The sequence below is a fragment of the Galleria mellonella genome, unplaced genomic scaffold (assembly GCF_026898425.1).
Source record: "Galleria mellonella isolate WM207_F2 unplaced genomic scaffold, CSIRO_AGI_GalMel_v1 utg65, whole genome shotgun sequence".
NCBI lineage: Eukaryota > Metazoa > Arthropoda > Insecta > Lepidoptera > Pyralidae > Galleria > Galleria mellonella.
This window is the reverse complement of record NW_026442138.1, coordinates 5,988,540-6,004,204: the sequence shown is the minus strand read 5'-3', so window position 1 is coordinate 6,004,204 and position 15,665 is coordinate 5,988,540. Positions and strand designations below refer to the sequence as shown.

The following is a 15,665-nucleotide window of genomic DNA, read 5'->3' as shown; positions in this document are numbered from 1 at the left end:
AGTCTTTAGTCGTCTATCTCCAACAAAAGGAAACTCTCAAATTAAAAGACAAAGAAATGACATCCCAACCTCCTTTAATTTGAGTAATGTCACTTATGCTTATGTCTTATGTCTATTAATGTTAAAATAAAAAAAATCCTCTGCAAAAATAAAAAAATTAAGTTGTTTTATTTTGATATGCTAATTGGGAATGGTCTATTTTATTAGTTTTCTACTTCTAAAACACAGTAACTCAATTGGCATAATGTACCTAAGATGAAATACGAAATCTCATCGAATTTAATCTCAAAAAAGTGTTCCTGGAATTTCAGCTGATGCATTCAAACATCAGTGATGACCACAGCCAAGCCACATCCTCTGTTTGTCTTAGTGAAAGGCGATTCTTACGTACTCTATTTGTTTTAACGAAACTTTTGAAAGCAAGTTGCGTTTGGGCAATTGGTCAAAGGCGACAATAAGTCATTTAAAAATTTTGCAATATGACCTACATACTTTTTATGGAAACGACAAAGGAATCTTTATATAAGTATGAAAATATTTGTCTATACTAACTGACTTATTAATATAATATATAGCCTATAATTAAAATTGTGTATCACAAAAAAACCGACTTCAATTCTCACATTAGCGGTTATTTTTGTTTAAATACTAAACTACTGTACCGAATTTGAAAATATTTTTGTGGGACCAATCTGTAAATATATCTTTTCATATAAAAAAAATTACAGTTCACAACTGACGGAGTTCCAAAGTAACAAACATAAAAAATACGACCTATTCGACCTTCTTTTTGAAATCCGTTGGAATAATTTCCCGAAATTGAAAACGGAACGGGAGATAAGTGTTAGCACACTTGCAAATTCATTGTAAACAACAATAATATCATTGTTTCGAACAAAAATGTTATTGTTTTAATATATTCCTACGAAAGTACATTTTATAAGAATTCCACAGTCAATAGGTACATTGGCATGATTAATAATTGCATTGAATAATTTAACTTGTTGTTATTAATGTTGATGTTAAAAAAAAAATAGATATATAGAGTGACTAAGGTAAAATGTGACGACAATTATTGATACTTATGAGACTTTCTGTGCATCTCTGTATAAATTCAAAGATAAACACACGATCTCATGTTTACTTTTTACAATGTCCACGTGCTGGGTCTCGGCCACGACGTTCGCCTTCTGCAAACATTGACTCGGCCCGCGCCGCGCCCTCAGATAACAATACCGCGAAAAAGGTGTTTTGTCCTAACTCTACGACAATACCTTGTACCTTAGTTAGCAACTTGTAAGAAGACAGAGACATTACAATCCCAACTTTGTTTAGAAACTTATATACCTACTTGTAATAAACAAAGTATAGCTCCATGTACTTGCAATTGCAGTGCAATCTGATTTCAAAAACTGTTTCAAAGATCCAATTTTTTACCTTTTTAATTATAATTGCCTAAAAAATTTGCAAATTTAAGATTTTGTGTGTCCGTAAAATTTTAGACATTGAACTAAAAATCACATCTCATCCTGAAATATAAATAGAATAAAGATTCGAGTATTGAATTAATTAAAAAGAAAGGTTTACCTACTAATAGTAATAATGTCAATAATTTAAATATAATTATTGAATATAATTTATATAATAACCAATGCAGTCAACCTTAAAACTATGGATCCTCAGGAATACAGAAAGCAAAACTCTGTAACTGACTTTTCAAACCACTGCCAAATTTTTTAGAGTTACAAGCCTGTATTTTACATAATAAAACCCCAGGTAAAAAGAGAAAAGGGCGAAGGCACCAGATAGAGCGATTTTTATTAGCTAATATAATGTCATAAATGTTGCTATTAGTTTTAAACATAGTACCTGCAAAATTACCATATTGCTTATGCACAAATGGAACACCTTTTAGATGAACAAAAGAATACAGGTAATTTTTATCATTTTAACTCAAAATTTCTAAAACCTGTGTTATCATACCAAAACTATGAATGATGGTCATCCTGTGGTATCACAAAAAACCAAACCCTTAGAAACTCCCGATGGGATCCACTGAGCGCAATATTTACTACGCCTCTTGTCCCTTTCACTTCCTCTACGGCGACAACCTGTGCCCGAATGAGACTGTTACGTAAACCTGTACGCCAGACAAGGATAGCGGATTCATTCATAACAAAGTCCGCCATCCGGTCCGCGTTCTGCTCGATCACTTCATCTCCTTCTAACGCATAATCTTTTCTCGAGTGTGAGCAGGTGGCACCGGATGCAAAGCGTTAACGTCGCACTATAGCTCCACGATCGGAAGCTTAGAAAAAATCCCGTACTTTCTTGAGTCAAGCCAAATAATCTAGCCGAGGTGTTTTTAATCGGCTCACGTATCAGAACTGTTAACAGTCGATCTTTAAACTGCAAATTGTTACTTTGATAAGTAAATTACCCCGTTTAATGAGAGAATAGTTGCAATTGGTGATTTTCGTAAGCTCACTGGGAGTGAGACATCGCGAGCTTCGCCCCTCCGCCAGGCGCCCATTGAGCGCCGAGTAGTCGCGCGCCGGCCGCAGCGACGCACGCGCGCGCCCTCATACCCTGCCACTGAAAACTCTGGATACAACGCTGCTAATTTGAAATGACCGGTTCTAGACACGAACGCTCGCGATCTACCTGTGCTTCAAGAGTGTTTGCTCTGTAGTGATTCCACTAATTGGTGCTTTTTAGTGTGTGTCGCCGGGAATGTACGAGAAGTCGCGATGGACAACTTTACAATGGCCCAAATTGCATTAAATGGGTAATTGCTGTACGTCATTGGATAATGGATTCAGCTCATATACCTATTACATTTTATCTGTCCTTTCAACAAGCGTGGGTCGCTGGTGAATTTTGCACTTGACTTCTGACTCTTTGTTTGATGTCGTTTCGTTTAAATATTTATATTTAACAACGCGTTTTCTGTCTTCATGAGATGAATACAAAGCTTTATTTTTGCAGATTTTTTTCTATAGTCACATTATTTATTGTTCACTTTATATTGTTTTAGAATCAATCTAAAACCAATAAAGGCAAATATTGTTTAATATTATTATTGTTACTAATGACGATTATCGACTCTCCTTTATCTATAGGATCTAATACTTTATTGAGCTACTAGTTAATATTATAACTAATTAATATTCCTGCTCTAAACCGAAATAAAATGAACTGCAAAATGTACCTACCTATTGTTCTGATTATCAGTTCTACTAATATACAAAATAATTCAGAAACTAAAAAAAAATTTACGTCTTAATTTAAATATATACTCGATGAAAATTGTGATTATTTCGATATAATAAACTGCATCAGCATCTTTCTCTTTATTGTACAAATTATATATATTAAAAAAAATAATAGTAGCCCCTTTGTCTGTACAATAGAATACCATTATTACTCTAGGAGCATCACTAAATCAAAATTATATATTATCATATTTTAAGTTTTTCAAGTCCTTTGTATATACCATATAATTAATTCTAGCATATTAATTACAAAATTTTTCAATTAAACTATTATTTTATCTATAATTTTACAAACACATTGTGCATATACTTTTCAAACTTCACACAATTCTTGAAGTTAAACTTCTGCTACATCTTTTAATGTTCTTGTACTAATTGAATCATCAAAATCACATATATTTTTAAAGAGCATAAAATTTCATTTGTTAGTTTTATACTGTGTTTGATAGCTAGAATTCCACGAAGTTCTTTCTCGTTCGTCACAACAGGTAGGTGCTCGTCGTTATCAGCCGTTTGCTTGTACGCCGCCGACCGTGGGAATGAAAAAAGCGTGTTAAACAATAGCACAGAGATAAGAACATCGTCAGACCCCATTTGGGGTACCTTTAAGTAATTATGTTTGTATTTTCATTTACATACTCTATCCGCCATGTTTGTTGGCGAAAATACTTGGTGATTCATACAAAATATTTCTCTATAAAGATACAGTTTGCAGTTTATAGTCCTTTGCAACTTATACTATTCCTAATCAATATTATGTGTAATAAATCGTTAAAAAACATATTCCTTATATTACTAATTGTTTAAATATAAGCGCTTTTTGTTTTCCCAAACTCTTCAAACTTCGTCAATATTAGGTATTTATGCACAAAACTAACTATAAACATCGATTAAATCTCCGATTAATTACTGTAGATTAAATAATATTGCACGCCATTTTGAATTTATAATAACGTCATATAAGTTCTTTATACCAGTAACATAACATCTATAGTCTACAATACTGTATACTAATCTCTGAATTTCAAATTATCTAATGACAAGTTTTTTTAAAACAATTCTTTATAAAAGTGACGTTCAAACTCTCTATTTTGCATTTATAATAGTACTGTTTTTAACCAGGTCATATATGCCAGTGTTTATATGCATGTAATGCGTGAATTATAATGTATTTAACACTTTTCGTTCTTGACTTTCGCATCTAGGTTTGAAAATAGTAAGAATTATAATTATATACGTACTATATTTTTTTAAAGGTATTGTTACGTATTTTATTGGAACCCACAGTTGGTGTTAAGGTTTTAATATTAACTGATCATGCAAAATGGATGTCACGTCCTTAGGCAATACGTAGACGTTGCACCCTACGCCTGCGCAACGGATACAGGTGTCAGATTTGGAGGCCATATTGCAAATCCTTAATCGTTCTACTTTTTTACTTTTTACTAGTTGTAAACCTTTTCGCGAATAGTTACAACGAAAAAATAGATCGCCAGCTGTTGCATACATCAAGTAGATAGTGTTTACTGTAATTTGTATCGGCCGTTTTTGTTTTATTCTATGTACCTATCCTTACACATAGGACTTTCAGATTCTAACATTACTGAATGAACTATAAGTATATTATAATACTCGATAAAATATAATTCTCGGTGTTGCTCGAAAAAATTTAATTTCGTAAATCTGCCAAATGTTGCTAGATGAATCACGATTCGATAGTTTATTTAACTTAGGTTTCATGGAACTGCGATCCGAGCAAAGTAAACATTTTCATACCTATTTCCCGGCCTCACTCGATCTACTATAATTGTAGGCGAGTTATGTAACGCTCCCTACTCAACGTGTTACCTTTGCCTATAACAAAGATTGGAATAACGATTTAGCAAAACATATTTTCATCTAAATCCCCTTGTTCTATTGTTACTAATATGTATTTCAGTGCATGGATAGATACTTCAATGATATCTTTTTAGAAATGAAGAAATAATCATGAATTTGCTTCCACAGATTCAGTAATTGACTATACTCATGTAAACCATACACTGATTTCGATTTTGTTATACATCCCAAATTCCTAAAGTTATAATTTAAAAGTACTTCTAAAAAAGGTTTACGAATTATAAATCAGATTTTTTTTGTTGCAATATTACCAGATTACGTCATGAATTCTGATCCCATCATTATTCTTTTTGCAATCGAAAGACTCTGATCCCATGTTGAGTCCATATTTAAGCTACCATTTTTCTTTGTAGTTGCGGACAGTAGTTCGCGAAACAGCTGTACCTAACTATTAGTATTGCTAAGTAAAATATTAATAAGACACGTGATTCCACGTTCTAAATTCGAATATTTTCAATGTCTACGAAACATTTCATCGTTCATCAGTGCATGTCCATTTTGCTTTTTTATCTGATTTCAAAAAGAAGATTCTCAATTCGGTTTTCTATGAAGTATATAACTCCGTCAGTTGTAATCCGATCTGGAAAATGTTGGTCTTACCAGAAAAGATATACTTACAGATTGGTCCTATAGACAATAATACAAAATTATTTGAAAACAATATGTAGTTATACAAAATCTGTATCTACGTTGTCCACTATAAAAATGATTACATTTCCTTTGTACATGTTAAATATCTATTCAACTGTGTATTCATATTATTAAGTGATGCAAGAACGTTCGTAAATGTAAACGTATGTAACGTTTACTTTGCATCGATAAAATTTGCACAATTCCACGAGGTCGCCATTTTCCTTTGTATTGAAAGGTAATGATCAAGATAAGCAGGCTTTCACATTTCCATATTTAACTCACCTTTTACAACGTAACTAATATATCTACCTATATTATGAACATAAATTATATTTCAAATAAACTGACAAAATAAATACCTAATCCTATTCTAAAGTTATTTCGAATTACAACTGAATTCAAACAATTCGTGTGCGTGAATTTTAGATCACTCTATGTCAATGACATATACCAGATGGTGTATCAAGATGAAACATACACCAGATTTTAAGTTGTACCTTCAGGAACACAACTGCGAAAATCGCATGCAATTTGGTGTCATTGGTTAGTTTTTGCGTAATGCTGAAACAAATAGGCAGACACAAAAATCTTAAAATTATTTTAACTTCTATTGCTTTTATGAAGTCTGTTCCTACTAGTATTTCTTAAATGTCTTCTATGTACAGACGTCGTCCTGTTATAAATATTTTGCATATATACAGATTGAAAAAAAATATTTTTAATAATAATTACAGTTATAAATCGTTTTGAATAAATATAACCTAAGTAGAATTAAAACTAATTTTATTTTATTTTGTACTTAAATTCATCGCTTTTTTCTATATATATATAGCTAAATGTAGTGGTAACATTTCATCATTCGTCGCTCTGTCCTTGTTCTTTAATGTCTGCAATGCAATGGCACACGTTTGTGTATTCGCCTATTCGTCCATCGCTATGCTCAGTATGAGGCAAACGTCGAATTTTCGCAGCCAGCCAACCGTGCCCGCCACTGACTCACAAAGGAGCGTTAAACTGAACGCTTTACATTCAAATTCAAATGCCCTGCTCCCCTATGCGTGTCCCAAAACAAAAAGAGCAACGTACCTACCGACATTTAAAAATGGAACGCGAATTTTAAATTAAAATTGTTTTGATTGTCTTTTCTCGTTTATGATTTTATTATTAATTGTTTACATATATTGCCAACATTTTGCTTTGTTCATTATTATACATACTTATACCTACGTACATTATACAAAATACGTGTAGATATACTAAATTCATTTATGCTAATTTAATCGAATACACAGTAAATAAATTTTACAATTTCTTAGCGTTTTGATGACATATTTAGAGCAACTTTAACATGTTGTTAATAGTCACTAATACCGGTCGCAGTTTCGACCCAATTTTTTAAGTGAGTGATGAAATAGATATTTGAATAATTCAACTAATTTTATGAATAGGAAATTATACCTTCCGTTTTCCTATTCGTTTGTGGACAGACATGTTTATGAGATGAAACCTTTTATTCCGTTTGTATTTCCAAATCTCATACAGTTTGGATGTAAAAAAGTCTACGAATGAATTCGTGTGTCTGTCATTATTTCATTTCGATGCTTCAATTAAGATCGTTCATATCAAAGTCTACCAATGTTTGTATTATCAATTTTGATAAAAAATTTTTAATATATCTGAATGATTATTTAAAATTTGCTCTTATAGCAAACATGAAGTTAATCATAAAAAAAATATTGCATTAAAATTATCTCTTTTCTTCATTTTTTTTTTTTATAAATATTAAAAATGTTTCATTGTTCTTGAACACTGGCAGATAACGTAGACATTAAAGGCGGTAGGAACGTTCTTAAACGGTGTATTGTACGTTGTGGTAGGTACCTACCACTATATTTCATTGTTGTTTGTGTAGTCAAATAATTCCACTTAACGCCAACTAAACCTTACGCAATTTTTATATCTGATTCTGCTACCTAAACAGTTATCCAGAGTCTATTAACTTGTTTTTTTTTTATTTACGAGGTCATTGACGTATGGAGATAATTTAAACACATCATGTGTTTATGTGTGAATAATACAAACGTGTATCGTTGCTTATATATAATTATACTAACAATTGTTTTGTCCTCATATGAAAATGTTACATAAAATGGCAGCTCCGACACTGAACTTAACCTTATGCCCACTGAATTACCATACAAAAGTACTGAAAATGCATTCATTTCAATATTTAATTATGCTTCATTATAGTATATTTTGTGAACCGATGTGTTCACAATGTTTAATTTGAATTTTTATTGTGTCAAAGCGTTACGTGTCTTTAGATTAGGGCAAATTTACGACGTCGCGCTCAGTAACCTATATTGTTTGAACGCACCGGTAATTAATGTCACATTTATGTATATACGAAACAAAATAGAGTTGTTCTACGTTAGAGATAATACATACTTTAATTTTGTGAAAAAAAAAAAAATTCTTTTCAGCGTTCTTAAAATCGAATGGCCGCCATTTTGACTAGTCGTCGCTTACACTATTATCTCGCCCACGTGGATAAACAAATGTTAAATTTTCAAATTGAGAACGCGCAGTTTTCTTCGCGAAGATTTTCTCGCGGGCGGCGCACGGCGCATGCGCGTAGGCGTTTGTAGGCGTCCGCCAATCGCCGCGATCCCGCCCAGCGCTTCACGCCTCGCGTGTGCACGCCTCACTAGAGATGCTTTCCATGACACCCACACGAGAGGCCAAATGCCAAACAATATTATGATAGGTGCATTTTTTGTGTGTCACAATAATAGGAGTTGGTCGATCGTATCGGAAAATTTATTTTCTCCTCTACGTCCAATGAAAACCGATTACCCTCAATTTATTCGAAGATAAAAGCGTTTAATACAAAAAATAAAGAAATAACAATAAATTCTGCCCAAAACTTTGTCTTATAATTAAATGCGATCTTACATTAGGTATCTTTAGGCACATATTCTAGATTGTTGCAATTGAATAGCAATTAAAAACATTGTAACATTTCATGTACTCAATTGCTTAAAAAGAGCTTGATATATATACAATTTTAATCGTAAACCAATTCTAGTCAAAACATGTTTTTTTTTCATCTTGTAGGTTATGTATGTCGCGGGTCCTTGCACATAAGCGTGCTATATTTTTTATGTTCATTTACCATAAACGCGTGTCGATATGTTAGTAAGGGCAATTATTCAGATCAATTAACAAGCGGCAACAGCGGGGTTGTTATTAATGATACACATATACAGTAGCCACACCTACAGTTGTCTACGTGACTGTCTAATTACTTATATTAAACACAAGTACATTTCGCTCCGCAAAAAACAGTGCTTTCAATCGTGAACTGTCAGTTCACGATTCAAAGTACGGTACACAAATTAACGACGAAATATTTCGTTAATTCTTATTTAGTCTACAAAATATCTAGATGATTGAAAATATTTGAATTTAGAACGCGAAATTGTATCTTCAAATCGAATTTGCTTCGGTGTTACAATGTAGTTTTTCGCCTCGCAAGGACAAAGGACAGATTCAATCGAAACAAAACGATACGAGACTAACACGGGAGAAAATTATTAAAGGATATCTTTGCCACCGATAGGGTTAAAATTCGATCAGAATTGACGTCGTGTGACATAATAAAAAAAATTAGCCCATTATAATGAATTCACCAAAAATTACGATAGTTTCCAAAGGCGACTGATCAGGGTACATTGCTAGCAATAGAACCACAAATCTCAATTACTAGCAATCCCCTCGACGCATTACTACCTGTTTAAATTTATTTATCACACACAATGGCCGTATACCAACGTACGAGGACAAAAGCGATAAAACATTTTAATTGAGCAGTCGGAGGTCAAATCACTTGCGAGCGTCGAGAATAACGGCTAGGCTTGGCTCCGTAGATTGACGGAGGTACCAACTTGTACTTCATATACAAACTAACGATTATTACATTACAAATAAAGGTAATAAGTATGTATCTCTTTCTTTTGGAAGATATTGAACTCAAGACAGTTTTGTATCAATTTAAGTAAACTCGGTTGAATTAATTTAAGCAAACTTTTTTAAATAACATTCTCTTTCGCAACATACTTCAGGTGTAGAACTTAAAAAATCTGATTTTAAATTTTCTATTGAAATTTTAATGTGTTATATAATTTAAATTAATGATAATAAAAGAAAAAAATATGACTGCGCGAATAAATACTGTATTTATATAGTCATGTGCATAAATCCTAACATAATATAAATTATCCAACCTAAATAGCAAACTGACTTTTGACGCAATCGAATAGACGTTTATTTGACGTTTATTTCATATGAATTATCCAAATAGTAACGTTATTACAAGTATTAAATCATTTGACGTCGATTTGATACCAACTTGATTGCGACAAAAATCTGCCTGCACGCTTAGACGCTTATAGAATCATTTAGATGAAATTTGTTTCACAAAACAAGCAACTTCAATCGGTTCCCGCGCCTCATATGTTTTGATTGACGACATACGCGAAATTTCGCGCGGTTCTGTGCGCACATCAACAAACACGGCGACAATGGACGCTTCTGCGAAGCGTGTGACGCGCAACATTCAAACACATTCAAATGTGGAACAATGCGAGCTTGTATAACAAGAGTTAACAATTCGGCTGCGTTTCGATCCAAACAATGTGATAGCACGCATATTATACGCAAGCAACGGAGCTTTATACAACTTGTTGGTTATATTATGTTTTATCGTACAATAGTGGTAACAGCCTTTGTATACGCTGGAAAACATAGGTTCCTGTACATTACTTGTGTCAATAGTTTTAAACAGGGAAATGATCTTAATTTATTTTATTCCATATTTTGTATTTTTTTATATATTTTCACAAGCTCTGTAATCACTTTAAAATCTCTTTTTCGTAATGCATACAGTTCACTCCCATCTTTGTCTTGTGCTAATTTTCATTAATTAAAGATTTTTTTTTTTTGTAGAACAAACCTTAAGTTAAATAAACAAATTATCTGTACTTATGACCAGCATCTTTCATAAACCACTCAATAAACGGAGAATACTCAAGTAAATTAAAATTAGTCTATGGTCTCTTCAATTTATGCGGGTGTCCACTTTCCTATTAGGAGGGTCGAAGTTGAGCTAGAGCCGACCTCGGTTAATCCCGCAATATAATTGACACCCAACGCTTTATATTTGCCGAAGAGATTCAGCCTCAGGCCTTAATTACTGTCGTGAGACTTTAATTGGTTGTCTCGTCGACATCACACTCATAGGTACTTCTGCTTTTTAGCACAGATATAGAATTGTCAGAATCAAACTCTACAATCTGTTAAAAATCTATGACTACTGGATTTTTTTTTATTTTGTAAAATTTTATAGTAATTAAAATGTAGACCACAAACACCAGTTTTCATAAATTAAAAATATGTATCATTTAGGTCTATATATTATTTATTGATTTTATTCCTGTTATACACACAGTTTAAAAAAATTAATGGTTATTGATGGCCGTTTTGTTAAATTTCATAATTATCGTAAAAAAATTCACACGAATACAGTCAAATCCTTTCCTAAAATACCTACAGGATACAGGAGACAGTCACGTAATGAACAATTTTTGTATAATATTTGATCACTCATAAATTCAATGATTTGGACTATGAGTTGAAACACCAAATAGTAATTTGTTTCTTTAATACATATTTGTTCACAATTTTACTTATAGTTGTATAAATATTAGCTGCAATAAATGGAATAGTTTGTAAAGACGTTTGGGCATTTGTAACTCAGTCAATAAGAATTGAATGGCTGAACAGATTTCAATGAAATTCAATACAGCCCGATGAGCCATGTCCTAGATTATATCATAGGATATTTTTTATCTTAATTCACGTAAGTGAAACTATAGGATACAACAGCTAGCTTCAAATAAATCATATTAAATCAAAGAACAAATAGTGACAACTACAAAGAGATCGATGTCAGTGTGGGGTAACAAATTGGGCGCGACAATCGAGTTAGTTGACCCGAGACCCGGACAATCTCGGCTACATGTTATACGATTAACCGCCCTGTGCCACAGATATAATAGATAGATCATGAATGAAGAAAAAAAATAAAATTTTATTCTCATTCTATACATATATATAAACATATCTCGTTTAATATATTATTTACTAATTGTCTATTTCTGCAATATATAAACGAATGGGAGTTAGAAAATACGCAAAAAAGAGCAGCATTTTTTTTTATTTTAATTTAGAATTGCAAATAAAGGCTAACATAACACAGTACATTTAACACATACTAACTAGAGCGTCATATGTAGAATCCTAATAATTTATGTCTGAAATATACTGACAATCATTATCGTTTAGCAGTATATTACACTGTGTGCTTGTTTTTGAAAGAAACAATCACATAACGTTAACGTAAGAACCTTTTACAGTATAAATTTTTCACCATTTTTGGCATCTCAGTATTGTCCACAATAAAGATGACTATTGTCTATTATATCCCACAATAATCATACAAAAAGGTCACAAGATGACAACACGAGTTATTTGAGTGACCTTTGCTAAACGTACATAAATTTCGCATCACTTTACTCAACCAGGTCGCGACAGCGTAATACTATTATCCTCCTATATTGGACAAATCCACTGGACTGAATTATGCTACCTGACATACGAGTACAATAGCGTGGATAAAGTTTCTCTATCTTTTATTTATTTATTTATTTTATTTATTTAACACTTTATTGCACCAACATAACATGATTTGTTAAAACAATTTTCTATACGTTTTTACTTTTATTATCCAAAACAGTTACATATAAAAAAGCATCCCATCCTTACTCCATAATAATGAAAGACAATTATTTAAAATCGATTTTGAATAGTTAATTTTAAATTAGTTACGAGTGTATGAAAACGTTCAAAATAATGATAATCGGCAAACAGCTCTAACTATAATAATCAGGGATATAATTATGAAAATATTTGTTTATTTTTATTTAAAAAAGTGTTATTTGTCTCACCAATACAATATTTTAATTGCATTTGTCATACTTATTTATTTGCCAATCCATACTAATAGTTAATATAATACTAATTATTAATAAAAACAGATACTTTAAGCAAATATTTTAAACAGCTATCTCAAAACATTTCTTTTTCTTTATTCTTAGTTTATAATCTAAGTATATTATAATCTTATTAATTAGAGAGAGTGTTTATTACGTCTCTCTCGATTTTTTAATAACTTAACCAAATTCAAGCCGTTAAAAAGTCAAAATACACATGATTTAATATGAAATAAGTATAACATTTAGATTACACGTTTTGTTGTGCAGATCTACTTTTTATGCCAGTCAATCAATAAAGACATATTGAGTGACTCGGTCAGACAGACAAAGTCATTAAACTCAACTATTTTTGAATATTGTACATATATTTTCTGGTTGTTTCTGATTATTCTCTTGTCCATCATTGTGACTGATATCGCCTCGGCATCCAAATGTGATTTTTATTAGGGACAATTTGTCGCCCCCATCATATTAAATAAATTACATCGACCATACATATCAACAAGCCACAAACGAACGTTAGAAAATAGTAATAGAAAATAGAATCCTATAAGTATTCCCGTATTTTTCAAAATAGATATCACAATCTTTACAAAAGTGATGATTATTATCTAATCCTCATTTACATTATCAGGTAAATAATAGATTAACATGTAGATAAATTTAAAAGTTCCCAAGAACCATTTAAATTTTCGTGTGAACCCGATAAGAAATTACACAGAAATTAATTATTATGCGTTTTAACAATAAGCAACCGATTAAATGTAATTCCGATAGCTTTCTTGCCCCTAACCAATTTGAACCCCTCGTGTATTAAAATTAAATAAAGATGTTTACTCGCATTTAACCCTTGAACTTTCAATATGATCTAGAGTACCAATTTTATCAATTTATTATGCTTCATTATTGAAATGTTTTATTCATCACTTTCTAAGGGTAAACACATGTAATGTATGACGATAAACGTTGTTATTAGCTGAGATAATAACGCGTAAGTGATGTGGGTGAAATGTCAATTAAAAAATTATATTCAAACAAGGTTCTAACTGAATTCTTTTGAGTTTTAGTATACGTCTTATCGATATATTGTCAGTAAATCTACAAACGAAATTAAATTGTAATTTCATTAAAACCTAAAAATACCTTTATTGCTTCATCATATCAACCGTTAACAGTCGATTGCTGAAAATAGGTCCCCACCATAAAGGGGGTTTTGCCAGTAGTTGCCACGCTTGGCAAGCGGGTTAGCAACCGCAGTTAGATTTTAGTGATGTTTTAAGAGAAACGCTGCTGCACATCCCTCGACCATTGAGTTCCGTTAGTCGCTTCTTACGACACCCACGTGAAATAAAAGGGTGGCCTATACCGGGACCACACGGCAACAGTTTTACTGCTTACATACCTACTAAATATTATCCCACTTACAATCATTCTAAAAATCTTATTAAGTACCTATTAATATATTAAAGAGTGGATTATCAAAAATTCTAACGTATCGATATATGTATTCAGCTATTTATGTAATATGTATTATGTAAAAATTATAAAAGTCATAGAAAAATTATAATGGTAACGACAAACAAACAACAAATGCACTTTGACACTAACCGTAAAAGTTAGCGAAATTGCTCGTCATGGTCTACCGGACCGTGTGAGAATATACAGGGCTCGCACACTGCGGGGGGTTAAACTGAGGGGTGAGAACAGGCGGTAGGGGTTCGGGGCGCGGGTGGTGCGGGTGGCGGGAAACGTCGGGGTAAGTGGGGTACCAGGCCGGAAACGCCTGTGTCGGATCCATCCACGCACCTGTGGGAATGTGCGGTGCAATTTGAATATTGCCCGTTTGACTTCACTGCGTCGCTGATAGGCTGATAGAAAGCATTACCTTGTTATTTTTTTTTTGTTGTGTTTGTTGCATTACGTCCATAAAAACTCAGTAATTACCTATAAGATATGTATATGTGTCTGCCAGTACAAGTCCTTTGTTTCAAATGTTCAAGTGTTAATTTCGTGAAGATAGAACGATGAGTAGGGAGTCAAGTGCGATCGTCATAACTAATTTCTCCAAGCAGGTGCTGATACAAACAATTTAACAAACCATGAACAGTGATACAAAAAGAATGATCTTTTCGACCGTGACGTAACAAAAAACGCCGGCAAAATGAAAAACAGCGAGGAGTGTTTAGACTGACGGGACAAGTGATTTTGATAAATAAAAACAGTGTGATATTTATTGATCTTATTTAAATATTAAGTTATTAATATAAAAGACATTGTGTTAATACAAAGTAATTGTAAATATTGACAAATAGTGATAAAAAAAGGAACTATTCATAAGGAGAAAAAGAAACAAGCCTGCTGGCGGGCGTTTATTGGGACTTGTCAACCGTGCAGCAGACTCAGAGTGACGCGTCGGCGGCCATCGCAGGCATGGGAATCAAAGTCATGATGAAAGCTTTCAATAAGCCAAAAGGTAAGCCGATTACAGACGTTACAGGCACGTGAACAATTAATTTATATTTAATTATTCATACATATTGCGTTACTGTGTTTCTCATAATCATTCAGAACAGACGTATTTTAAGGAATCTGTCAAAGATTACACACAAATGTAAACAGATATTAGATATTTACAAACTAAAGAATATCTACGTGGTAACTCAATATGGAACCTCAAGCCATATGGATCATACCATGTTACGAGTACATTATAAAAAAATTAAGATTGTGTTGCACAAAAAAA

The 15,665-nt window shown here is 32.5% G+C and overlaps 1 protein-coding gene across 5 annotated transcripts in view; it reads left to right on the top strand.

Annotated features, from left to right (window-relative positions):
- Positions 1-15,665, top strand: part of LOC113519793 (ETS-like protein pointed) — a 188,213-nt gene that overhangs the window by 107,620 nt on the left and 64,928 nt on the right. Inside the window, exons 1-2 of one of the 5 annotated variants that reach the window (XM_026905005.3) lie at positions 2,555-2,788; positions 14,995-15,395. The exons of 3 other annotated variants lie outside the window; for them this stretch is intronic. In XM_026905005.3, coding sequence (XP_026760806.1) covers positions 15,353-15,395 — 43 coding nt within the window. In that variant the 5' untranslated portion in view covers positions 2,555-2,788; positions 14,995-15,352. Of the gene's footprint in view, positions 1-2,554; positions 2,798-14,994; positions 15,396-15,665 lie in introns of those variants that run through there. One more of the 5 variants, XM_026905004.3, reaches the window with a different exon arrangement.